This window comes from Jaculus jaculus, chromosome 1 (assembly GCF_020740685.1).
Source record: "Jaculus jaculus isolate mJacJac1 chromosome 1, mJacJac1.mat.Y.cur, whole genome shotgun sequence".
NCBI lineage: Eukaryota > Metazoa > Chordata > Mammalia > Rodentia > Dipodidae > Jaculus > Jaculus jaculus.
Window position 1 is genome coordinate 308,919,199 of NC_059102.1, and position 26,701 is coordinate 308,945,899.

The window sequence follows — 26,701 nt, forward strand, 5'->3', positions numbered from 1 at the left end:
CTGCAAAAAAAGCAATCTGGAAAACTGGGAGTAGCTACGTAACTCCTCTTTGTGCTGGCGTTTAGTTTAATTAAAGACATTGCCGCTAGAGCAGAGATGGTGGGGCGTTTGCAATAGCGCTGTCACCCTCAGGCCCCAGGCGCTCCAGAGCTGGAATGCCTCAGGCCAAGCTCTTCCTCCTCTCCCTCCTCAGAAAAGCCATAGGGGGTAGAGAAATTGAAAACTGCCTTTGGGGAGTTGCAGGGGTTTAGGATCCTGCACCCTTACCCCAGTCCTGCCCCTGAGAGCATCTTCTGCCCCGGAAGCTTTTTTGTCCTGGGATAGTCTGAGGCTCTCCAGGGAAGGCGGCCCCGGCATGCTCAGAAGTAGAAATGAAGTGTGTCTCCAGGTCAGACGCCTGCTGGAGGGAAGCAGGGCTTTCCCGAGCTCCGTGCAGGCAGCCTACGCGGTCAGAGCTGTCTGCGAAAGCTGGGGTTGGGGAGATGCAGAGGAGCTGGGGCTGCAGGCGCAGGCGCAGCCCCACTGCAGCCCCCACGACTGAGCTCAGGGAGAGCCGCATCTGCCTGAAGGCAATTATGAACTGCTGAATTCCATTTATAACTTGGGGTCCTCAAGGGGAAGGACTTTAAAACAGCTTTATTACTGTCCACTGAAACTACAATTGCTACCGGCCAGATCCGGCACAGTCTGGTGGAACACAACGTACGACATACAGCCAAATACACAAGTTCCCTCCACTCCGGGGCATTTTTCTTTTGAGGCACTTATTAAAGGCATGCGCCTTATTAGCCAGTGACAGGATGTTTTGTTTTCTCAAGTGATGAGAAGGTCACCTCTGGGGCTGTGTGCTTCTGTAATCAGCAAACAAGACATTAAAAACAACCACAGAAAAAAAAGGGGGGGAGAGAGAGAATAGGCGCACCAGGGCCTCGAGCTACTGCAAATGAATTCCAGACACATGTGCCACCTTGTGCATCTGGCTTACATGAGACCTGGAGAATAGAACCTGGGTCCTTAGGCTTCACAGGCAAGCACCTTTACCATTAAGCCATCACTCCTGCCCGAGATCTAATCTTTTTTTGTTATTTTTTAATTTATTTACTTATTTTAGGTAGGGTCTCACACTGGCCCAGGTTGACCTGGAATTCACTATGTAATCTCAGGCTGTCCTGGAACTCACAGTGATCCTCCTACCTGGGCCTCCAGAGTGCTGGGATTAAATGTGTGTGCCACCATGTCCGGCACCATTTTTTTCCTTTTATTTTATTTAAATATTTTATTTATTTATTTGAGAGAGAGAGGAGGAAAATATGGGCATGCCAGGGCCTCCAGCCACTGCGAACGAACTCCAGATGCATGCGCCATCTTATGCATCTGGGTTTACATGGGTTCTGGGGAATCGAACCTGGGTCCTCAGGCTTCACAAGTAAGTGCCTTAGCTGCTAAATCATGTCTCCAGCCCCACAATTTTTAAATTGTTAAAAAAAAAATCGTTTTGTTTCCCAAAAAACAAAATACTCTTTGAATTGGGCATTCAACTAATAAATGAGCACAATTAAGTTCAAGCTCCAACTAACTTGGGAATCAAAAGGAAGAAATGCAAGTTGAAAATTTAGATTCTATATAGTACTATTCATCAAATCTTCTTTTGTCTTTTTAAAGTATGTGTTACCTTCCCTCCTGTCAGACTTGACTGTCATTCTCTGAATGACCCCTGCAGCCTGGGTGATAGTGTAACCTCCTATGCTAAGCAGCCAAGAGCAGCAGCTCATGCTCAGTGGCCAGGAAGACACATGCACACAGACAGATGCCAGGAAGGGTTGCCAAGACAGCCCAGCAACTGTCTGCCCCACCCCCCACCGAGAGCCAGTGCTTCCAGGCAGCGGGTCACCTGAGGGTATCAGAGGAACCGGCCATGATGTTAACTCCAACAAAGGTCAGTAGGTCAAACAGAAGTGGAGGAGCAAGTAGAGTATGGCAGAAGAAAGAAATAAGACTGATAGGAGAGAACTGAGGAGAAAGATGCAAGGAGACAACAGAGAGAAAGTCTAGGGGAAAGAACTGTATAGGCCTGAAGACAGGATGGCACCTGGAAGGGCTTCAGCTCTCCAGGCACAGAGCTTGTGCCCAGGGTAGGGGAGTCCGGGGCAGGGGAACCAGTCTGGCCCCATTTTTCTGCCTGGCCCATTCTTTTACATCATGGTGAAAACCTGGAAGGGGAAGTGGTCCAGGTGCCTCCTCATTGTAAAGGGGTCTAAAGCACACTGTTTTTATTGGCTCTGCACACCTCGCCCAGGAGGACCTGATGCACAGAGCCCATGCTGTGTTTGGGGCAGAACAACCTCAAACTCCACTTGGTCCTTGTCCTAGGAGTAAAAGAAGAATGCCAGCCAGGAGGGGGTGAGGAAAAGTGTACTTCTATCAAGCTCCGGGGCTCTAATACAGCCCTGCCATTGTAATTGTTAAGTTTTTCTTCTTCTTCTTCCTCCTCCTCCTCCTCCTCTTCTTCTTCCTCCTCCTCTTCCTCCTCTTCCTCCTCCTCCTCTTCTTCTTCCTCCTCCTCTTCTTTTTTTTTTTTTTTTTTTTTTTTTTTTGAGGTAGGGTCTCACTCTAGCCCAGGCTGACCTGGCCTTAAGCTCATGGAAATCCTTCTACCTCTGCCTCCTAAGTGATGATATTAAAGGCATGCACCACCACTCCCGGTCTGATCTTTTCAAAAGATACAATAAATACACTATCTTCTCTGTGTTTCCAGGGCTTTTGGATACCTGACTTTCTTGTACTTGTTTCATATGAAAATTGAACTTGTTGCCTTTCAGAGGTTCCCCCTGGCAGCTGGAAAAGAACATGGGGAAAGGCATATTATTTGAAAACGTAGCAATGTTCTCTTTGTTGGTTTTCAGTCTGAGGACAGAGGCCAGCCAGACCTCCTTCACACTAAGCTTAAGCTCTATTGCTGAGCCCCACCCCAGCTCAAGTTCTATTTTCAAAGTAAGTTTGGTCATATTTCTGACCTTTCAGGAACTCTGTAATTCTGATCACATTTTTTAACCAATTATTTGATGACAAGTTGGCTAACAACTGAGAACACCACAGGGATGGGATATTTTATTCTTCTTTGACTTCTCAGTCCCTAGCCAGCACGCAGTAGGTGACCATGAGTGTATAGGGAATACAGAAATGATAAATGCTGGGGAAGCTCACCTGTATCCTTGCCTCTGAGGCTAAGCTCAGAGTGGGCTGCCTCCCGTATTTTTATGTTTCTGCCTGTCCCAGTTCCCCACAACGTTTGATGGGGACTCCTGTGTCTTGGTGCTGGAGGTCCCTGAGGGCTCGCGCCCTGTCCAGCCAAGGATCCAGGCAGGTCTTTTGCTAGACAGTGAGGCTGTCGCTGCCACACATCCTTTGCAAGTTCGCAAAAGTCTTTCTTTCCTGGAAGTGTGCTTGTCAGTTTTTGGCAATCCTCTGGTGCCCAGACCACGCTCCCGATCAAAGGTCCCGCAGAACTTGGGCAACTGCAGCTGCCACCACGATGGGGGGAGGGGGCAATCAGGGCGGGCGATAGAGGGCTGAGAACCAGCCCGCTGGGCTGTCACCTTTCTCTCTTGCACAGGAGGAAGGGCACCCTAAGGTGGCTACACCAAGCCGGCTGCCTCGAGGTCACCCTGAGACTACAGAGTGAATTCAGCGTCAGCCTGAGCTAGGGTGATACCCTACCTCGAAAAACCAAAATAAATAAAATAAAGAAGAAAAGACCAAAATAATAATAATAACAACAACAACAAAACAGCAAAACATCAACAGTCGTTTCATCTCTGGTTTGTGAAATTTTGAGTAATCTAGCTATTCTTTTTTTTCAAAAATATTGTATTTGGGCTGGAGGGATGGCTTAGCAGTTAAGGCATTTGCTAGCAAAGCCAAAGGACCCAGGTTCGATTCCCCAAGGACCCACGTTACCCAGATGCACAAGGGGGCACACACGCTTGGAGTTCGTTTGCAGTGGCTGGAGGCCCTGGCGAGCACCCATTTTCTCTCTCTCTTTCTCCCTCTTTCTCTGTCAAATTCAAATAAACTAATAAAATTGAAAAAAGTTAAAAAAATATTTTATTTATTTGAGATAGAGAGAGAATAGGTGTACCAGGGCCTCTAGCCACTGCAAACAAACTCCAGATCCATGCACCACCACTTTGTGCATCTGGCTTATGTGGGTCCTGGGGAATGGAACCTGAGTCCTTTGGCTTCACAAGCAAGCACACTAACTGCTAAGCCATCTCTCCAGCCCGTGTAATCTAATTATTCTTTAGGATTTCTCTTATTATTTCAGTTAGAAAATGTATAATAGTATAATTTATTTTGTTGTTTTTTTGAGGTATGGTCTAACTCTAGCCCAGGCTGACCTGGAAGTCACTCTGTAGTCCCAAGCTGGCCTCAAATTCCCAGCAGTCCTCCTACCTGTACCTCCAGGGTACTGGGATTAAGGTGTGTGCCACCATGCCTGGTTTAAAAATATAATTTTGAAATGAGTGAAGATAAAGTATAATTTTATGTCTTTTACTAATTGGCTTTCCTCCAATCATCAGTCAGATTCTCATTTGTACTTTGGATCAATCACTCGGAATTTTACAACAGGATGGGGAGCTAAATAATTAGCATGGTAAAGTCACAAAAGTCCAAAACAGGAAGGACCTCTAAATTTAAAGCAACAAGTCCAATTTTCATATGAAACAAGTACAGGAAATATAGGTGTCCAAAAGGCCTGGAAACAGAGAAGATAGTGAATTGATTATAGCTTTTGAAAAGACTAACAATTACATCCATTTCTTCACATTAGAATTGATTATATTATTTGTAAACAACTTTGCGTGTTTTGCTTTCTGTTTCGTTTTGAGCCAGGATCTCATTAGGTTGCCCGGGCTGGTCTCACGTCATGGGCTCAACTGAATTTTCTGCTAGCATTGGAGTTCCTGGGAGGACAGGTGCACCGTGGCTGGCCAGCGCAACCAACATCCTGTTTAACAATGAGTGCTCCCAGAGATTCCAGACTTTTAGTTTACCCTGTAAAATAGAAACAGGTGGCCCACTGAGAGGAAATTCATTCTGTCTAAACAGCATAGAAATTTGCTCAGAGGAGGAACATTTTTGATGCGCATGAAGGATGAGTAGAACTTTGGCAAGCTGGCAGTCTTAGGAGGAGGATACATTGAAGCTAGTCTTACTTGGGGTCATTGGCTGGTGCTCCCAGAGGCACGTTCAGGCGAACCCTTTGATAAGGCATCAGAAGGATGCTGTGTCAGTGTACTTACCCCAGCAGGGCCTCGCCTGGAGTCAGATGTAGGGCAGAGGTCTGCTTACAGCTGGGCCTGACCCTGGAGAACAGGAGCCATCAGCCCTCCTCTCTGAAAGGCACAGGTGCTCTAGAGTCCAATGCCATTAAGCCCAGGCCAGGGCCAGCAACATCAGGGCCACAGGAAAGGTGAAGGGCACAGATGCAAATCTGACACATAGTGTTGGAGACGAGGAGCTCATGAAGAAATCATAAGCAGTTTTCCTCCTGAGCGCTGGCTTGAACACTGTCCCTGAGCAGGACCCATCTGGAAGGAACCAGAGAAATTGCTAACACCTTTATTTTGGTGGTAGGCAAGTCAGGGAGTGAAGATTTTTACTAAGGTCATATACTTGTGACAGCTTTAGCTAAGGCTCTGGGGTGAGGCTACGAGCTCTCTCTTGATTTTCTTCCAACTCACAGTCTTTGAAATGAAAGTGACAAGATTCGTATACTGTATGGCATTAGTGACTATTAACCAATCAGTGAGTCTGTCAAATGTTTCAGCAATTACATAATTATTGAGTCCAGGGGATGCTTAAAACTAAGCTTTCCACCATATAGAAACAAAAGAACTAGAAATGTGGTATTTGTTTGAGTAGGGATGAAAATCCACACAAAAAGTAAAATAGGGTTGGAGAGATGGCTCAGTAGTTAAGGTGCTTGCCAGCAAAGCTTAAGGATCTGGGTTTGATTCCTCAGTACCCACAAAAAGCCAGATGCACAAGGTGGTGCATGCTTCTGGAGTTCATTTGCAGTGGCTAGAGGCCTTGGCATGCCCATCCTCTATCTCTCTCTGCTTGCAAATAAATAAATAAATACATAAAATATTTTAAGAAAAGCCCAAAATGGTAAAAATAGAGCTCTTTGCACTGAAAATCTATGAATGCAGTCCTGGTTGGTGCAGGCGGGCCTCGGTAGGTCTAAACAGCTAAGAAAGCCTAACAGGAAAAGGAGAAGGGTAGTGTCTGAGTGCAGGAACCCTTAAGAGCATCACTGGTGTGCAAATGTCGGCTCTTTCCAGGGCTCCAGCCTCCTCCTGACTTTGTAGCACTGCTCTCCTTCCAGGAGTAGATGAGTTTGCCTGCTTGTCCATTCAGATAAATCAGCGAAGCCTGGGCAAGGGGCGAGATTCCAGCTCCATTCCTTTCTCCCTTGCTGTCATCCTGGTTTCTTTGGGAATTGGACTTGTTCTCTTTGGGCAACTCACACCATGCAAGGGGGAACGGAAGCATGTTGCAGACTGGCCAGGCCCTCACTTCATCTCCACAGGGCCCTGCTGAGTTTGTAAATCGCCCAGAGCAGAAGCAAGGGCAGGGGCTGAGTGAGTGCTGACACAGCATGAGACCCCACCCCGCCGCCCCCTACTGCCTACCGCCTCCTCACACTTGCTTTCAAATCCCCCACCACACAGGGCCGTGTGAAGCCTCCCCACCCCCCCCCCCCACCTCCCCGCAGGTACCCTCCAAGCTGATTCTCAGAGAACGACTTCCTAGGAGGAAAACAGGGCTGGAGGAAGAGCAAAAATTCCCCGGATCGCCTTTGTTAGTGTGATTTAAACAAAGTAGCTCTACAGGCAGCTGAGGTATGGCATGGTGTCCGCAGTGAGAACACAAAACGGGGGGGGGGGGGCGGGGGGGGACCAGTCACAAGCTCGTTCCGCAGTATCAAAGGCGTGGGCCTCTTGGGTGTGTATCTGACAAGGGGCGGTGTGCGTGACTCTGGTCCTTGGTGGATTGCTGTGTGTCTGTGAGAGAGCACTGAAGCTTTGTCCCCAGAGTGGCAGGTCTGCAAATGCTGAGTGTGTGTGTGGAGGGGACTGGGTATAGCGGTATTTACGGAATTTTCCCGGCTATCGACCTAGAAGGCAGTGGTTGTCAAGGGGCAGAGCGGAGGCCTGCACGGGGAACATGTTCGAAGGCACCCACTCCCCCTCCCCTCTTTTTCGTGGCACAAACTGGTGAGTTCAAATCAGAGAAAGCCAGAAAAGGCTGGCAGCACAGTCCGCTTAGCCTGCCAGGGGCGCAGGCAGCGTCGGCTGACACTCACATCGAACTGGCCCGTGACAGAGGGGCGGAAGTAGACTTAGGGGTTCTCCACTAGCTGGGTGAGTCAGGAAAGCCTTGAAGCGCAATGAAAGCGGCTGTCAATTCTAAGAGCGGCAGTTTTGACGACATCTGGAGTCCCCCTGTGTGAGAACAGAGACACCCCCCCTTTTGCTTTCTTCTTGCTGTCCCTGGTAGGCTGAGGATGTGTGTGAATGGGGGGGGGGCTCTTGGTGAGTGAATATCTCTGGGACCACCAGGTGAGGACATAGCGCCTCCCCAGACTGTACCCCCAGTAGGAAGGCGTGGGTGTGGTCACTGTCACCACTCCAGACAGGCCCTCTAAGGGATCGACAGCCCTTTCCCTGCCTCCCGGGGTCGGGGGAGGGGGGGACACCCGAGTCGCGCTCCAGGGTGTCAGGAAACAGCCCCCGAGCCCCTGAGAACTTGCAGGCGCGGGGCCCGGCGGCGCAGGGGTCTGGGGGCGGTGCGGTTCCGCGGAAAGGGACCGCAAGTGGGGGCGGCGCCCAGGGTGTGTGAGCTCTGCAGATGGGAGATCACGGGCGGCGATAACCGGGGCCCTGGATGGCGGAGCTCGACAGGAAACCTCCGGCGAGGGGCGGCTGCCGGGGAACCGCAGCGCGCCGGCGACGACGGGCGCGTGGGGCCGCGGTGCCCCCAGGTCCCCTTGCCCGCGCCAGCACCGCCTTGGGTTGGAGAGCAAAGCCCGGCCCCGAGGAGGGTGTCCTGCAGAGCCTGCGGGGACGCACCCCGGGACCCCTCTGCAACCGTCCAGCTCAGTCAGTTGTGCATCCCGTAGGGAGTCTGTCCTCCTGCAGCGTCCATCCTGGACCGCTTGACGCCAGCCTGCCGGGCCAGCCTTCTCCCGGGTGCAGCGCGAGGTGTCCCCGCGTGGGCCACCAAAGAGCCTAGGCCAACCCCGCCTCCCGGGGAGCCCAGCGGCAGGCTGGGGGAGTGGGGCTTCTGTTGGAGGTACTGAGAGACCTCCTACCAGTGTCCTCGACACCCTGACCAGCAGGAGGGTTCCCGTGGGGAAGGGGAGGAGCTGTAGCCCCGCGGATCCAGCCTTCTAGGAGTCTGCAGGGCCCCAGCCTCTGAGCAGGCAGTTGGGACTGGGGTTTGGGGGGGGCGGTGGAACCCTTCCTGCTCGGCCCATCTGCCGGGTTCCCGCAGGTCTCAGGGAGATGGCGGGGGGCGGGGGGCTTGCACAGTGAAATCGGCTCGTTCCTACTGCACACAACAGTGAGCGTGCTATTGGCTGGCACAGATTGTTTGTATAGAGGCATATAGTGCAATCTTAGTTACCACATGCTGTTTATTCTTGTTGCTGCTATCCCAAACTAAGCAGAGTTCAAGGAGGTTTTTTTTAAAAAACTTTTTTGAGCGAGAGAGAAAGGAAGAGACAGAGAGAGTGAATAGGTGTGCCAGGCCTTTAGCCATTGCAAACGAACTCCAGACGCATGCGCCACTGGCTTATGTGGGTCCTGAGGAATTGATGCTGGGTCCTTTGGCTTTGCAGGCAAGTAACTTAACCTCTAAGCCATCTTTCCAGCCCAGGAGGGGTTTTTATTCTCTTTCAAAACTTAGAAACATATATATTTATTAGCAAAGAGAAAGAGAGAGATAATGGAAGCATCATGAGTTCAAGGCCACCCTGAGACTACATAGTGAATTCCAGGTCAGCCTGAGCTAGGGTGAGACCCTACCTCCAAAAAAAAAAAAAAAAAAACAAAACCCACAAAGATAATAATAATTAAAATTTCTTCAAATTCTCTTTCCTGGGTCCTCTGCAGTGGTAACCATGAATAACTTTTTGTGTGGATATCCATCTCAATGTAATATATATTTAGCACTTTGTAGTGGTCTGATTCAGGTGTCCCCCATAAACTTAGGTGTTCTGGATGCTAAGTTCCCCAGCTGATGGCAACTGGAAATTGAAGCCTCCTGGAGTCAGTGCATTGTTGGGGCTAGGCTTATTGGTATTATAGCCAGTTTAGCCTATGCCAGTGTTTGGCACACTCTCTTGATGCTATGGTCCACCTTATGTTGACCAGGGGGTGATGTCCACTCTCTGCTCATGCCATTGTTTTTCCCTGCCATCATGGAGCTTCCCCCCTCAAGCCTGTAAGTCAAAATAAACTTCTTTTTCTTCCCCACAAGCTGCTCTTGGTTGGGTGATTTCTACCAGCAATGTGAACCTGACTGCAATACGCTTAATTTTTAAAAAGTTTATTTGCAAGCAGATAGAGCAAACAGAGACAGAGATTGGGCAGTTAGCTTCTTCAATCAAACTCCAGACTCATGCACCTCTTTAGGCATCTGGCTTTATATGGGCACTAGGGAATTGAACCCAGGTCATTAGGTTTTGCAGACAAGTGCCTTAACTTTACACTGAGTCCTCTCTCTCCAGCCCCTACACTCTTATTATTGTGGTAAAATCAACATAACATTGACCATTTTTTGAGTAGGAGAGGTGTGCTGGGGATTGAACACACAGCTTTCCTCATGTTAGACAAACTCTCTACCACTGAGCTCCAGCCCAGCTCCATTTTCACAATTTCTAAGTGTGATTCAGTGGTGCCAAGTTCATTCACGACATTGCACAACCATCACCAAGTATGTATTTCAGTTATCCATTTTTCATTATGCTAAATAAAAACTGCATCTAGATACAATTTATATGCACATATATGTGGTATATATAATATTCCCTTTTATACATAAATACTAGATGTGTACCACTCTAGAGCTTGCTTTAAAAATTTTTTTTTGTGAAGAGAAAGAGAGAGAATGAGAATGGGCATGGGTATGCCGGGCCTCTTGCCACTACAAACAAACTCCAGATGCATGTGCCATTTTGTTCATCTAGCTTTATGAGAGTACTGGAGAATCGAACCTTGATTTGCAGGCTTTGCAAGCAAGTGCCTTCAACTTCTAAGCTACCTTCCCAGCCCATGCTCTTTGAGCACATACAGAGTTATGTGTTGTCTGGGTAGACTTTTAAATTTAAAAAAAAATTATTTGCATGTGTGTTGGGGGTGTGAGGAGGCATGCACTCCTGGGTCTCTTGTAACTGCAAACAAATGTCCATCTAGCTTTATGTGTGTGGCTGGGGAATGGAATCCTGACCAGCAGGCTTTACAAGCAAGAGCCTTTAACTGTGGAGCCATCTTCCCAGTCCCTAGGAGTTTATTTTTTATTTTTATTTATTTATTTGAGAGCTACAGAGAGAGAGAGAGAGAGAGAGAGAGAGAGAGAGAGAAAATGGGCACACCAGGGCTTCCAGCCACTGCAAACGAACTCCAGATGTGTGTGCCCCCTTGTGCATCTGGTTAACGTGGGTCCTGGAGAATCGAGCCTTGAACCGGGATCCTCAGGCTTCACAGGCAAGCGCTTAACCACTAAGCCATCTCTCCAGCCCCCCTAGAAGTTTTTAAACAGCTATATAATTAAATTTAACAGATTCACAATGAGTGGACATTCATGTTGTGTTTAGTGCTCTTTTGTTTGCTCCTGCTGTAACAATATAACAGATGATAATATAGTAATAATAGTTGATTTTTGTACATATATCTCTGTATACTGAGAGTTTCTGTAGAAGAAATAAAATTCTCAGAGGAATGGCAAAACCCTGTCGAAATTTTGATAAGGGGATTTCTCTAGAGTGGATTTCCTTTAAGCGGGGCTAATGTGGCAGAGCGTAAGTGAGGGCTACGTGAGGAGAATGAGCAAAGGCTCGGGGAGACTTGACCCTTCACGGGCTCTGCCACATATGTGCTATGGGAACACGGGAAAGTCACTTTACCTCTGTGACGTTCAATCTCTCTTTCTCTGCAAAGTAGAGCAAATCAGGGCTGCCCAGCTTATCTCACGCAAGTGCTGTTGTGATCAAATGAAGTAAAAGTGTAAAGTGTTTTCTCAATTGAAAGTGTGGAGCTAATGTTTGATATGATCATGATTGTGATAGTGTCCAGCCAGGAGCTGCAGCCATGTGCTCAATCTGGCATCAGCTCTGTCTGTGTATGCATGTACACACAGCACACATATGTTGTCCTTCCTACATGTGCAGATGTATTGCTGTATAAATAAATATATGTATAATATATATTGTACATATTATATACATAGATACATATATATGTGTGTGTATGTAATATATATACATATATATATATATGTATGTATTACTCACATGGAGTAGTGAAAGGATTACTTGGCAATCATTCAAGAAGTTATTCCAGAGCCAGGTGTGGTGGCACAAGCCTTTAATCCCACCACTCAGGAGGCAGAGATAGGAGGATTACCATGAGTTTGAGCCACCCTGAGACTACATAGTGAATTCCAGGTCATTCTGGGCCAGAGTGAGACCCTACCTCAAAAAACCCAAAACATTATATATATTCCATACAACTATGAAGTAGAAAGCATGACTATCTAAAATAACATGAACTGTTAAGTTTTAAGATGCAAACTGAAGAAAACTGCTTTTTTTCATGGCCAAAAGCTTTGATTCAGAATCACTACAATTAACAAATTACATGCACTCTGGAGGGCAACTTACTGCCATATTAGCAGTTTCTGTGTTTGAACATGAAATTTTGATAGTTTCTCCTACTTTTATAGTGAGTTGATTTACTTGAAAGCAACAAGAAAAATTAACACAAAAAATTTAGGAAGACTGAACAAACCACAGCTTTAATGGAAATGAAATATGGGAAGAAATTGTCCGCAATCCTGCTACAACTAAGAAATCAAACTGTCCTTTTCTTCTCTGGGAACCTTTGTAGTTAGGAATGTAAGATTTATAGGCCGTTGCGACCAGGTGATCAGCTTTATAATAGAACGATATTTGCAATCTAACACAAGGAATGGGGTGAGGAGGCTGGGCAAATTACAGCAAGTAATGGCATTTTATATGGTACCTATAAATTATGTACAGTTGCTCTACAGGTCAAGGTGACTCGAGTACCTCCAGGTAGGCCAGCCACTGTGGATGCCAGCCACTGTTGGCAGCAAGCAGTGTATTCCTGCTAACTCGGCATGCCTCCTGACCTCAGAGAAGGCAAGCCAGCTGCACAGTCAGGATATCACCTGCTACAAGACCCGTGAAGAAAGGACTCTAGAGCTGGTGGGGACCCTTCTCTTCAGCCCCAAGGAGCAGTAAGGTCTGCAAGGAAAGTACAGAGTCATGGTTAAGAACATCTCTAAGGGCTCAACCATTAAGGGGGATTGTTTGCAAAGCCTGATGACGGGGACTCGATTCCCTAGTACCCATATAAGCCCGACATGCAAAGTGGCATGTGTCTGGAGTCCATTTTCAGGGGCTAGTTGCTCAGCGAAAGGCAGGAACCCTGACAGGAAGGTGTGTGTGCTCCTGTGCTGCGGGCAATGGGTTGGTATCATGTCCACAACTCTGCCCTACACATTCACCTCCACAGCTGCTGCCACTGCCATCCTCAGAACACATGACTTCCTGTTTTGTAAATTCCTAGCCCACAATGTCATCATCAGTTGAATCTGAAACAGGGGGTGGGGCTGGACAGCAGCAAGACCCTGGGCCCAAAGCTGGGGTATGAAGGGAAGAAGATTGGGGGCTATGAAGGTGGCTGCTCCTACCTGGGTTGTGGACCCATCCTGGGTTGTGGACTACTGGCATTCCCATGGATGGCAGCGTCTCCTTTGTACTGAGTTCTTGCTTCCTAGGTACCACCTCATCCCATCCACTAAAGGGATACCCCCATGGTATTTGTCTGCACTGTTCGTCAAGCTGCACTGGGCGGGGTAACAGCCTCTTACCTGCCTTCTGGACTCTCGTTGTTGATTCAAACTAGATCAGATACAGGAAGTCATTTTAACAGTGCAAACTGTCAAATGTGAAGCATTCTCCGGGCCCCACCCCCCAGGTTGGAGGGAGTTAGGCAGAGGCCCAGTTGCAAGGGGAGGCTGGAGAGATGACACAGGAGGGCGTGTCTCGCCTCATCTGTGACAGGACTGGGTGAATTAAGACCTGATCTCTATTCCTGGAAGCGAGAGCCTGGCTGGGAGGCACACAGACAACACAACCAAAGCACATCCCACGGAGAAACGTGATTCTCTAAGCCTCCCCAGGCTGTCCCCTGGGGGCTGGGAATCTTAGCTCATGGCCAATAAACTTTTGAAGGTGACAGCTGGTTGTTCAGAGATGACTAGACTCACTCTTGCTAACCACGCAGAGCCTTTAGCTGTGGCGAACTCCATGGACAGATACTTAACAATTCCTCCCTGAGCACCCAGAGAACCTCCTCTGCATGTCGCACATGGTCTGTTCCAGTTGTCTTATCACAAGGCAGAAACACAGGCTTATTATACATGAGCTTAAAGTAAAAGTAGGCGGGACCACAACAACTAGCTAGCATCGCCAAGTAAAATCAGTTCCTTCATCCTCAACATCAAGGGGCCTTGTATTGCCCTCCCCTCCCTCATTTTTGTGTGAGAGAGCTAGAGCGAGACATAGATAAATAGAACTGGTGGCGCCAGGTCCTCCAGCCACTGCAATCGAACCCCAGATGCGTGCGCCCCCTTGTGAGCAAGTGTGACCATGCATGCTTGTGTCGCTATGCGTTTGGCTAACGTGGGGCCTGCAGAGTTGAACATGGGTACTTAGGTCACAGCAAGTTCCCTAATCACTAAGCCATCTCTTCCCCCTTTACAGTGAGGAAGCCATGGCTTAGAGAAGGTTAGTGAGCACAGTTCAGAGGCACACAAAAACTGGTGTAAAGCAAGACTGAGGCTTTAAATTGGTTTTGTCCAGCTGTGAAATTTCCATTTGTGTAGGGTATGGCTGTGTAACTGGGGAAGGCTGCATTTCCCTCTCCAGGCTATCTTAACTGTTTAGGGGTGCTGAGTCTAAACCCTGGCCAGCAGGCCCCCTTCCTGGGACCCCAGTCCAGGCCAGTTAAGACAGAACCTCCCCCAGGGAGGGCCTTGGGCTGATTCTGGTATGCTGTTAGGATTGCAACTCTGGCACTCTAGAATCGTTGATCAATTTCTGGGACCTCTTTCAAGTGCAGGGGTTCTCCTGAGTGCTGTGAATCTGGGGTGGCAGCAGGAGCATGAACTAAGATGGCTTCTCCATCTTAGGAAAACCATGTAAGGCTCTTAAATGCTTCCCAGGAAGGAGCTGATAGCTCCATCTGGGGGGAATGTACTGGAGATGTGTTATGGGTACGCAAAGGGCTCTGGGAGGCAGTGAGATTGCGTCTCTGCCCAGGAGTCAGGGAAGAAGCTGGGACTGGAAGCAGGTCCTGACACCATCTACTCATCATGAAGAATTGGTATTTTCAGAAACAGTATGTATGTGCTTGGGGGAAGTCCTGCGCTGTGTGTGGCCTCATGAGCTAAGCTAGAGGACCAATCAGGGCTGGGACTCCAAAGACCTGCCCAGATACTAGACACCATTGTCCTTATTGAAGAAATGGAGCTTCTGAGGTGGGCCCCTGTCATAGAGCCCAACGAATATTTAATTAATAGTGTAATTGAATTAGGTCCTAAGTCCTTGCATAGAACTTTCTAAACTGTCACTTAATTCCTCAGTCCTCTCCCTCAGAGTTCACACTGCTGGAGAGTGATGGTCCCCATACAGGGACCTATGGGGTTAATGTCCTGTCTTCAGCCAGAAGACATATAGCACATTTGTCATTGGCCATAAAACTATGCTGCTCTTTAAAAAGAAAGGAAACCGTGTCCCTATTACTTATCTCTGGGGGGGGGGGTGCTCAGTTCCCCTGCCTGCCCCCCAATGTGCTGATTCTGCACAACACAAAGAAATACTTCTTATTTGTTCTAAATTTACTGTCCAGTAATTTTTCTGTTCTCATTTTATGTGACAGGCAGCTGAGCGATTTTCTCCCAGCCTTCTGTATGAATCTAAGCCCCCCTGTAAATCCCCACCGACATCTCCTCTCCAGCCCTAGAAGAAAGAGTCACCCCAGCCTAGGTGGCCTTCACTAAGGACTGGCTTGGCTCTCAGAGGCTCTAAGGCCATCATGTTAGGCAGAGGGGAGGACGAGGACTGGAACCCAGCAACTCCCTCGTGGATCCGTTGACGTTTCACCCTGGGCTCAAGTGAGCCTTTTTCTGTAGGAGTTTGATGGAGCCAGTGATAGTGGCCAGAAGGCACCAACTTAATCTTGGAGGTAGAGCTAGGAGGAAGTGGCCCCTGGAGGGCTAGGAAAGCACTCATGTGGTCAGGGAAGAATGGCGTGCACGGACAGGAGGCGGGGCTGGGGGTCTAGCTCAGTTGGCAGAGTGCTCCACGCCCTGAGTTCGAGCCTCAGCACTGCATAAACCAAACATGGTGGCACATATCTACAATCCAACAGTGCAGAAGTGGAGGCAGGAGGATTGCAAGTTCAAGGTCATCCTCAGTTACATAGTGAGTCTAAGGCTAGCCTGAGCTACATGAGACCCTTTCTCAAACACAGGAGATGAAATACTTTGAGCTTGAACCGGGAAGACAGAACTCTAACGCGGTGGACTGAACTTGGGTCTTTCTTCAAGTGGCCCCGTGGATAATGGTTCCTGAGCAGGGACTGTGGGACGTGGACAGATTGCTGTTGCCTGGTTCCCTCTGGGCAGATTGTGGGCCAGGAAGGTCCTGGGTTAGGGAGGTGGAGTCAGAGGCCCCGGACAGAGATTCGGGATGGTGGGGATAGCACAAACAGGGGAGCCTTGAATCCGTGGCTCCATGGAATGTGGCGGAGGTTGCTTGCACGTGAGGGTAAATATGTGAGGCAAACAAAAGCTTGCTTGTATGTGAAGCTAAGAAGGGTGGGCCAGGGCAGGCGTGTGGTGGACGAGGCTGGGACTTCGCTCTTTACTTGTGTTCTCAACGCCTCTCTCCGGATGGTGCGGTTAGGGGTCCCTAATGATTGCGCTTAAAGCACCGAACTCTGCCCACAGCGAACAGTGAAGACAGTTTCACCCTGTTTAGCTCAAGAGGCAGCAGAAAAGGCAACTCGTCCTAAGTCAGGCAACTCGGCTCCAACCAGGCAGCCACCAGAGGGCGCCTGCACCTTGGTAGACAGGCTGGAGGCACAGTGGGGCTTCAGAGCGGTTCCCAGGCTGCACCAAAGTGGGAAGGGTCCCGGGCGTGACTCCACGCACAGGGCAGGGCGGGCTGCTGCGCGTTACTTACCTACGAGGAGCTCAGTCAAGCCCCAAATCTGCAACTCTTCGTTCACATTGTGTGATCGTTCAGGTAGGATTGCTGATTTCTATTTAACCAGTGAATTTTCCCTCCTTCATGGGCTGCCTTTTGACATCTAGGTTTATTAGTTTATTACTGTTTACTACCCTTGCATTAACTACAGCATGACAAATTCCAGAAAGGCTGAAGGGCTTAAGGGACCCTTCCCTATTTGGAGTGGGAGAGACTAGGCGGAGGGAGCTGTGAGCTGAAAACTGTAGGGTGCGCCTGTTTTCCAGATGGCAGGTTGTAGGGAAGAGTGACAGGCAAAAACGTAGAGGCAAAAGACCCACATGAGGGCTGGTTCATCAGTTAAGGTGCTTGCCTGTAAAGCCTAACCACCAGGTTGGATTCCCCAGTTTCCATGTAAAGCTAGATGCACAAAGTGGCACATGCATCTGGAGTTTGTTTACAGTGGCTGGAAGCCCCGGAGCACACATTCTGTCTGTCTCTCTTCTCTCTCTCTCTGCTTGCAAGTACAATGTGTGTGTATGTGTGTGTGTGTGTATAATCTTTCTGGGTTTTTTTGTTTTTGTTTTTTTGAGGCAGAGTCGCACTAGCTCAGGCTGACCTGGAATTTGTCTTAGGGTGGCCTTGAACTCATGGTGATCCTCCTACCTCTGCCTCCTGAGTGCTGGGATTAAAGATGTGTGCCACCACACCCGGCTTTTTTTTTTTTAGGAGACCCAGGTGTGGTGGTACCTGCCTGTAATGCCAGCATTTGGGAGGTAGAGACAAGAGGGAGCCAGTTTATCCTTAGCTAATAGTAAGTTTGGGGCTAATCCGTGCTACAAGACATCCTGTTTCAAAAACCAAATCAAGCCAAAATATAAGGCAAAAGGCCTGAAAGAATGAGGGGTTCCCTGGGAATGGTGAGCCTGCAGAGGGTGGGGAGAGCAGAACCTGAGGCCCTGAAGCAGGACAAGTGAGTAGGTAGATTTTGGGCCCAGGTGGGCAACCTGCCAAGAGAAGGAACCTAACCCCAGAGTGTCTGGCAGAGAGGAAGGTTAGGAGCAGAAGTTAGAGCTGAAAGTTAGGAGGAAAGAGCTAGTCCCATTTCTCACCTTCATAATTAATTTCCTTTTTTTTTTTTTTTTAAGGTAGGGTCTCACTCTAGCTCAGGCTGACCTGGAATTCACTATGTAGTCTCAGGGTGCCCTTGAACTCACGGTGATCTTCCTACTTCTGCCTCTTGAATGCTGGGACTGAAGGTGTACACCACCATGCCCAGATTTTTGTTTGCATTTAAAAAAAAATTATTGGGCTGGAGAGATGGCTTAATGGTAAGCGCTTGCCTGTGAAGCCTAAGGACCCTGGTTCGAGGCTTGATTCCCAGGACCCATGTTAGCCAGATGCACAAGGGGGTGCATACATCTGGAGTTCGTTTGCAGGGGCTGGAAGCCCTGGCATGCCAATTCTCTCTCTCTCCCTCTTCCTCTATCTGCCACTCTCAAATAAATAAATAAAAATAAACAAAAAAATTTTTAAATTATTTATTTGAGAGAGAGAGAGAGAGAGAGGGAGAGAGGGTGAAAGAACCACACACAGAGAGCATGAGTATGTGTGTCCCAGGCAGGGTCTCCTGCCACTGCAAATAAACTCCGGCAACATGCACCACCTTGTGCATCTGGCTTTATGTGGGTATTGGGGAATCATTTGATTCCCAAGCCATTAGGCTTTGCAAGCAAACGCCTTCAACCACTGAGCCATGTCTCCAGACCTTCTTTTTCTTTTTGAGACAAGGCCTCACTCTGTAGCTCAAACTGGCCTGAAACATACTATGTAGCCTAGGCTGGACTTGAACTCACAATTCTCCTGCCTCAGTCTCCCAGGCACTGGGATTACTGACACCACATCCAGACTTCACTGTCTTAGTTAACAGTTCTGTAGTGAGTACACTAAACCATACGGTCTCTGAGTGCCACCCTTCTTGGCACCCAGCATGCTGTTCTCTCCCCGTATCGAGACCTTTAGGAGCTACATACCTTAATCATCCAGATGTGAGAATCTTCCTAAGGCTTCTAGAGTTCATGTTTCATGAAGGGCTTCACTCACAGTTCACACTCTTGCCCCAAAGTGGAAGCCCTGTCCAGTCTCTACTGTGCCCTCCACTCTTCCTAGGTCTTGTGATCCCACCTGGTGCCACATCTCCCAGTGGATTAGGCCAGTTTTCTTCAGGAGATGGGGTGAATGAGGGAGGTTAGGCTGCAGTCACATTGAAGAAAGAAGACTGGATCTAGGGCCGACATGGGGAAGGAGGGATGTATTCTGGTCACCTTAGGCCTGACCGATATATTTTATTTCTTGACACAGAGGCACAGAGCTTTGGTCTACTGGATCCCAAGCTCTGCTACCTGCTAGATGGAATCCTCTTCATCTATGGAGTCATTGTCACTGCCCTGTTTCTGAGAGCAAAGGTGGGTACCTTTTCCTGGGCTCCAAGGGTGCTCAGTGGATGGGCAGAGGACCCTTGACCTTGGAAGCCTCAGGCTTATGTTAAGCCCAGAGCTTGGTGTCAATGGGCAAAGCCAGTGGGTTGGTCAAGAGAACATAATGGGTAGGTTGAAAAGTTGGGGTGGCCAGTGGAGAACCTGGCACTGGGAGCCCTAGTGAGGGTCTGTGCTGTTGTGGACATCAGTGCCCCATGGAGTGATGCCGCCAGCAGGCAGACTTATGCTCAGTTAAGGGTAGGGGAGGAGTAACTTCTTCTCAGCCAGCTGCTCATTAAGGCCACCTCAGCCTTGGTCTCCAAGCCTGTTTTCACATATGCAAATAGGAGGGTTATTCCCAGCCCTGGAGTCCACCAGGCACCTACAAAACCTGAATTTCTCAGGGAGAATGAGCCTGGGCTAGACACATCACTTCAGCTCACTGTAACCCATTCTTTTCCGGAGTTTGGACTCTGACATAAGATTTTATTTGAAAAAAAAAAGTCTTATCAACTTTCATTTATTTAACTTTAAATTGAAACACTGCCTGTATGATCTCTTAAGGTTGTCTTCAGTGCCTCTCTGGGCTGAGACAGCTAGCATGTTAGAGACTTCTTAGCTCAGTGCGGGCGGGCGGGCTAGGTCCCAAAGCTGGGCTGGACCAGTGGTGTACATAAAGCCTGGCCTCCAGGCTCAGGTTGAGGCAGCCCTTCGCAGCCCCAGAGGAAACCTGGACAAATCCTCCAGCTCCAAGGGGACACAGATGGAGATCCCAGCACCAGTGCCTTCAAGGAGCTTTCCCGCGCAGGTCACAGGCAGGAAGTGAAGGCCAATTGAGCTCAGGATGGGGATGGCCACACTGTGGGCCCTGCCAGGGCCAGCAGCAGTTAGAGGCCACTTGTGGCTTTTGCCCCCCCCCCCCCTCACTTGCACACGGGCCAATGACACTCTGCTCCACTCCCTTGCAGTTCAGCAGAAGTGCAGACGCTGCCGCCGCCTACCAGCAGGGTCCCAACCAGCTCTACAACGTAAGTCCCTGTTCTCTCTGCAGCCCCACTCTCCTGTCCCAGGACCTGGTGGAGGGGGGCTCACTGACCAATCTTAGCTGTAGGGTCTGGGCTGTAGGCATCAGGCTCGTAAACTGGTGGCAAGTTACTGAACTTGTCCTCTAACTGGTAATACTGGGATAGTCATGGTGTCTGACCCATGCCTCCAGTATGTCCCCCCCCCCCCCCCCCCAGCAATTTGCAAAGGCTAGAAGGCAGCTTCAGAATGACTGTTTCAGAGACTTCACAGTAGAGGGACACTTTGGTCCTTGTGATTCTCCTCTGGGGGCCTGTAATTTACCTGATAGTAGCAATGTTTTCGACAACTCCAAGGTAGGAGGACTGCTGTGAGTTTGAGGCCAGCCAGAGACTACATAGTGACTTCCAGGTCAGCCTGGGCTAGAGACCCTACCTTTGAACCCCCTCCCTCCAAAAAAGGCCTTGGGGCTCCCACCGCAGCCTGGTAATAAGTATGTGCCCTCTGAGGTGGTAGTATCCTGATGGAGCAGTTCCCACCCCTTCTCCTGCCCCTTGTCCATGTTCCTTTCTTTTTGAAGCACCCAGAGGGAAACCAAATTCCTCATTTTCCTGAGGGTCCCCTTTCACTGTAACACCTTCCTGTCTGTTGTAGGAACTCAATCTAGGTCGAAGAGAGGAGTATGATGTTTTGGATAAGAAGCGGGCCCGGGATCCTGAGATGGGAGGCAAACAGGTAGGGAGCTGTTTCTGCACAGTGGACCAGCTGTGTGGATCTCTTCAACTCCAGACCATGAACAAGACATGCCTCCACCAGCACAGACGGGGCCCGGGCCGAGAGGATGATGCACACTGGCTCACTGCTTCTCCTTCCCTTCTTGGCTCCATTATGCACCATAAGTGGCCTTTGTGCCTGAATATGTCACCCAACCCTTCATGTCTATGCTGTCCATCACCCCTCCACTGTTCCTTGGCCACTCTGAGATGTACACATGGTAGCACCATTGTCCCCACAGACAGACAGATTTGATGACAAGGCTAACTCAGGAAGGAGTTAAGGCCACTGGGCAAGGGATTCTGGGTCCTGAGCACTCTTCTAGAACCTGGTTAGTCAGTCAGGCTCCAGGGGGCTGTGTCCTTTTGGTTTTGTAGACTCCTAGGGAGTTGAAGAGACAGAGGCCAGACTGAAGGCTTCTTTAGAACAGGACTCAGGCCTGGTTCAAGGGCAGGATTTCTTGAAGTTTCCCAGTGGCCCTTTATGTATCTAGCTATACCTGTCCACCCAGTCCTCACACAGGCCCTCTGAGTCCTGTGCTGGGTATGCATTCCCAGAGTTCATAGGCAGCAGGAGAGACACTCCCCCAACCCAGCTCTGGACCATCTTTCAACCTCAGAGCTTCTTCCCTTCTCTGGATAAGAGAGGGCGTGGAGTAGGGCAGAGGAGGGAGCCATTGTTCTCTGCGTGCGTGATGTCCCCAAGCAGCACCTGCCAAGCAGTGGCAAGTGTGAGGCTTCAGTTTAAGACCCAGCTTAGGGCCGGACACATGGCTGAAGTTAAAGGTACTTGCTTGCAAAGGCTGATGGCCTGGGTTGGATTCCCCAGTACCCATGTAAAGCCAGATGCACAAAGTGGCACAGTGCTCTAGAGTTTGTCTGCAGTGGCAGGAGGCCCCTGGACCATCCATATGCACTGCTTGCCTCTTTCTCTCTCTTAAAGTCTCAGCTTGTGGTGGATTCGGAGATAAGTCCATAAGGAGACAGGCCACCTGTAGATGTCCCTAACGCCTATCCTGGACAAGGGAGGAGCTGGGTAGGCCAGGTGGAGAGGGTGGAGTGTGTGCAGGTGTGTAACCAGGTGTGAGCTGTAGAGTGCTGCCAGGGCCCATCGATGTCAGTGGACAGGCCGGGGGAGCACCGGCGGAGTGGACAGCAGAGCCACAAAGTGGGGCAGGATGGACTTGGCAACTCTCTCTAGCCTGGATTCTTCCCTCTAACCTCTCCATTCGTGCTCCCCAGCAGAGGCGAAGGAACCCCCAGGAAGGCGTATACAATGTAAGTGTGTATGTGTGTGTGTGGGGGTGGATCTACCTTTCATCTTAGAACTGGAAGGGGCTAGAGGAAAGACTATTCTCCTTACTTTCTGTCCAGGCCAGGCCTTTCCTGGGTCATGCCTCCCTTGCTCCTGCCAGCAACATAGCTGAACAGTGTCCCCTCATCCCACTTGCCTCTTCACTGCATAGGCCCTACTGGGGAGGAGGGTGGTAGGGGCAAGGCAGGTCCTTCTTAGGGGCTGTTGATTCTGGTTACTGGGCCATTCTCTTGAGCACTTCCTCTCATCACAAGGTCCTCACCACCTAATGTGAACCTGGTTGTTTCTTTTTAAGCCATCAAGAGGTCCTTGTGGCAACCTTCTGTAATTGGTTGACACATAGCCTGTGATGTTGGCTATGTTTACAACTTGCTCAAATAAATGACACTCGGTTCCAGGTGAGCCCTGATGTTGTCCAATATCCCTGCTTTGGTCTACAGGTCTAAATCCTATCTTTGTGAGTCTAATCTGAGCTTCACAGCTCCATGCAGAGAGCTGCCAGCTCAGAGATGATTGTAAAGGCTGAGGACAAGGAGCCTTGATTACAGGAGCCTCCTGTCCACTCTGTGCAGTGGCCAGGATAATCAGTGTCTCCCTCCCTCTCTCCTCAACAGGCATTGCAGAAGGACAAGATGGCAGAGGCCTACAGTGAGATTGGGATGAAAGGAGAGGTGAGTGCTGCTCTTTCCCTTACAGTCTCTACAGACCCCTGCTGCAGTCCTCTCCCAGCTGTTCCTCCTACAACCTGCAAAAGCCCATGTGGTGGCTGCCAGGGGCGAAGGGGCCTTCAGTACTCCTCCAGATTACAAAACAGTACATGAGACACTAAGGAAGAGCCGGGATGCTGTCAGGACTAAAATCTAGATTCTGTGACCGTCCCAGCTTTGCAGAAGTGAGTCTAATCTCTTCATGTAGTGTCACTGTTAACAGTAAGTGTTGAGTGCCTAACGTGCTGACCCTGGGTCTCAGGGCGGAATGAACATGCAGAGCCCCTTGTTCATAACTGATTTTATAAGCATTTCAAAATAGTAAACACAAAGCACTGAGCCCCTCTGAGCAGGGACCCTGTGCAAGCAACTGCCCAGAGTTTATGTCCATAAGTCTGTGTGCTCAGTGCCTTACATGGTGGCTGTTTACTTCCTACAAGAACCTAATGAACACAGTGTGCCCTGTGAGGCACAGGAGGTTAAATAACATACCCAGGTCAGAGAGCAAGTCCACAGAGAAGCAGGACTTGAACCGGCTCTGCACTGGAGCTCAGAACCACTATAAAGCGGTTATTCCCAGTGAGCCTCAATGACTGGGGAAGATGCCGGGGTTACAATGGGGCTCTTCCATTCCAAGCAGCCAGCAGGCAACATGGCCAGGCACTGTTGGGGCCCAAATTCCAAGGGCCTAAGTTGGGCAGAGTGAACTTGATCCTCATCAGAGCCAGCCAGGCCTTACTTAACTCTGCAGAGGAAAAGGCCTGACCAGTTGTGCAAGGACACTTCTCTTCCAGTCCCCAGTGACTTTTCATTTTTTGGTTTATATTTATTTGAGCAAGAGAGGTACATGGAGAGAGAATGGGCATGCCAGGACCTCCAACCACTGCAAATGAACTCCAGACACATGCACCACCTTACATGTCTGGCTTATGTGGGTACTGGGGAATAGAACCTGGGTCTGAAGGCTTTACAGGCAACAGCCTTAACTGCTAAGCCATCTCTCCAGCCCCCACCATGACTTTTTAACAATATATTTATTTATGAGAGAGAGAAGCAGATAGAGGAGAATGGGCTCACCAGGACCTCTAGCCACTGCAAACACACTCCAGATGCATGTGCTACCTTGTGCATCTGGCTTCACATGGGAACTGGGGAATCGAACCTGGGGTTTTTGGCTCTCTAAGTCCTGCTAAGCCATCTCTCCAGCCCCCCTCTGACCTTTAAGGACCCCCTTGAATAGGAACACTTGAACAAGACTGCCACTACTGACTGCCTGACTTTCTAACCCTTTTCATTTCACAGCGACGGAGAGGAAAGGGGCATGATGGACTTTACCAGGTGAGAGAGGCAGACTTTCTTCCTGGGTTGTACTCTTTGACATGGGATGAGAATGTGGTTTGCTTTCTGGTAACATCAGCCCTTGCCAACAGCCAGGCAGGGCGGGTTTGGGGTACTCATGCAGACCAGTGGGGCTGGGACCAGGTCACTGGAAGACTCAGCTCCAACCAGACGCTGTGGAAGCCGCATGAAGTGGCCATGGCAGGTGGCTGTAGCTGTCCAAGGGGCGGGGCGGGTCCTCAGAGGTATGGACGGAAGCAGGCAGAGTCCTGTGATTTCCTGCCTCATTGTCCACTGCATTGGGACCCTGCAGTGGCCTTGTTCTGTTCTGAATCCTAAGATCTAGGAGGATGAATGGAAAGAGTGAAGAAAAAGAAAAATGACTGCTTCAAAAGGAAAATGTTACTGTAATGAGATGCCCAGTTTATATAAACTAGTGTAAATGATTATGCAAAGCAAGCACAGTGAGCTGACTTTTCTAAAATAAAGAGTTGCCAGAGGTGCATGGTGCTCTCGTTCTGTCCTGTGCTGGGCTTGTCTGAGTAGAGTGATAGCTCCAACTGCCTACTGGCAGCTACACCTGGACCAGGAGAGAGGCCCTTCAGTGAGGCTGGGACCAGCCTTGCCTGCCTGACCAAAGGAGTGGCCTCAGGTTGGAAACTCATGGAGAAGGGTTGAGGTTAAGGAGTGAGCACTCTTCTGGTGAGAGTCCAGGCTTCCTATAGGCCCGGGTACAAGGGACAGCAGGCCTGGCCCTACTCCGATTTCAGCTCAGTATTGAACATGGGCAGAGCTTTCTTCCTTTCTTTTTGGTTTGAAAGAAGTTGGCTGGGTCTAGATGCTGTAAAGCCCAGGAAAGGAGTTGCTTCAAAGCCATTTGCAGTAGGACACAGAAGCTGTCTGTCTTCTGGAGGCTTTGGAGGTTATGGGGTGAACTGCAGACAGCTTGTGTCTGTGGTCTCTTGATCATTCTTTGATTTGCTTTTCCCAGGGGCTCAGCACTGCCACCAAGGACACTTATGACGCCCTCCACATGCAGACCCTACCCCCTCGCTAACAGCCAGAGACATTCCCACTCACAGGCCTCACCCACTGACACCAGATTGTGATTGTGAAGGACACAGGGAAAAGCATTTACGGTCCGGATCATGTGGTTCACAGCTACCAGTATCCTCTTTGGATGCTTCAAGTCACATTTGGTCCTCTCCAATTCTAAACAGCCATGCACAGAGTATCTTCCTTGGACTCTTAAAAGGAAAATACTCCCTCTCCCTGGCCCAACTGTCTGGTCTAATGGTTTGCTGGTGGCTATAGGCAGCCCCTCCCCCTGCACACCATGGCCTGGGAACCAGCGTCCTCCTCCCAGTTGGGCTGTTCAGTGTTTTGTACATTCCGGAGAAGCCCCTGCGCACGCGCGCTGTGGTGCTCTGTCACTATCGGGTGGCCTTACTCCTGCTGTAAATCTGGCTTCTGTTGTCATCCTTCCCTTGTGATCGGGACACAGCGTGAACAGACTGGACAGAGGGGAGGGTGGGACCCCAGGCAAGTGTCATGGTCACTGGAGGCTGAAGAAGGGACATGGCAAGTAGGGAAGGTCCCTGCACAGGAGCTTCCTTCTGTCAGGAATACCTCCCCAGACACTCCAGGCCCAGAAGCTACCGTCCCCTCCTGGAGCCCACACTGAGGGCAAATGAACTGTGCATAAAGAAAACAGTACCCCATGAGGAGCAGAGCACAGGTGCATGAGGCAACAGGCCAAGGCCAGCCTTCTTGCCAGGAAGTTGGTTCACCAACATTTTGAGCAGAAGGAAGACCTGGACCGCCCAGGCCTGCACAGCGGTGGCACAATGGGAGAATCGCAGTCAGGACTATGACCGCATGGTGTCGTCACAGCATTCACGACCATGGATGGAAAACCCTCTCTTCTGCTTGGCTTTAATTTATACTAGCTTGCTAAAGTCTCATCATAACTGCATAATAAATGCTTCTGTGAAAAGGCTACCTTACCGTATGCTTTATTCCAGTGGTCAAGCCTGGGGTGGTAATGCAGACATCAGGGATCGGCAGCTGCCCCGGCAGAGGGACAGAAGCGCTGATTCTGTTGGGAACAGGCAGGTGAGCACAGGTACAGAGCCACTCGGCAAGACGCCACGGGGCAGGGCCAATGTAGAGCAAGCACGGTATTAGGTTGGGGACTGTGCTTGATGACAGCACAAACTGCAAGTGTGACGGGAAGGGGCCTCCCTCGCCGTGGAGTGCAGAGAACCCACAGGGCAGCCACGCTGTAAGCAGAGCACGCAGGAGTGGACAGTTAATGGCACACTATCTGCATCTCCTCCGCGGGGCTGGCACATGGGCAGGGGACATCAGAGGCCTTACAGGTCAGCTTCTCTCCTCAGTACTTCCAGCTGCAATAGCTGTATATACTGTTCCTCCCCAACTCATCCAGCTAAACTAATATGTAAAGACTGAAACAACTGATATCTTTGGCTTTTCTAACA

General features: G+C 49.7%; 1 protein-coding gene across 1 annotated transcript; it reads left to right on the forward strand.

Annotated features, from left to right (window-relative positions):
- The first annotated feature begins 13,128 nt into the window (after nucleotides 1-13,128).
- Cd247 (CD247 molecule) lies at nucleotides 13,129-26,122 on the forward strand. Its single transcript, XM_045143714.1, has 9 exons — nucleotides 13,129-13,170; nucleotides 16,330-16,627; nucleotides 18,929-19,032; nucleotides 20,013-20,072; nucleotides 20,722-20,802; nucleotides 22,083-22,118; nucleotides 22,770-22,826; nucleotides 24,165-24,200; nucleotides 25,192-26,122. The coding sequence occupies exons 1-9, from the start codon at nucleotides 13,129-13,131 to the stop codon at nucleotides 25,255-25,257; spliced, it is 780 nt and encodes a 259-aa protein (XP_044999649.1). The 3' UTR covers nucleotides 25,258-26,122.
- Nucleotides 26,123-26,701: the final 579 nt, after the last annotated feature.

Excerpts from the sequence above, each read along its gene's own strand:
- Cd247 (XM_045143714.1), top strand. The coding sequence starts at position 13,129 with ATGGTATTTGTCTGCACTGTTCGTCAAGCTGCACTGGGCGGG. Across the intron at positions 20,073-20,721 it reads GTCCCAACCAGCTCTACAAC|GAACTCAATCTAGGTCGAAG; the intron begins GTAAGTCCCTGT and ends TGTCTGTTGTAG. Across the intron at positions 20,803-22,082 it reads CTGAGATGGGAGGCAAACAG|CAGAGGCGAAGGAACCCCCA; the intron begins GTAGGGAGCTGT and ends CGTGCTCCCCAG.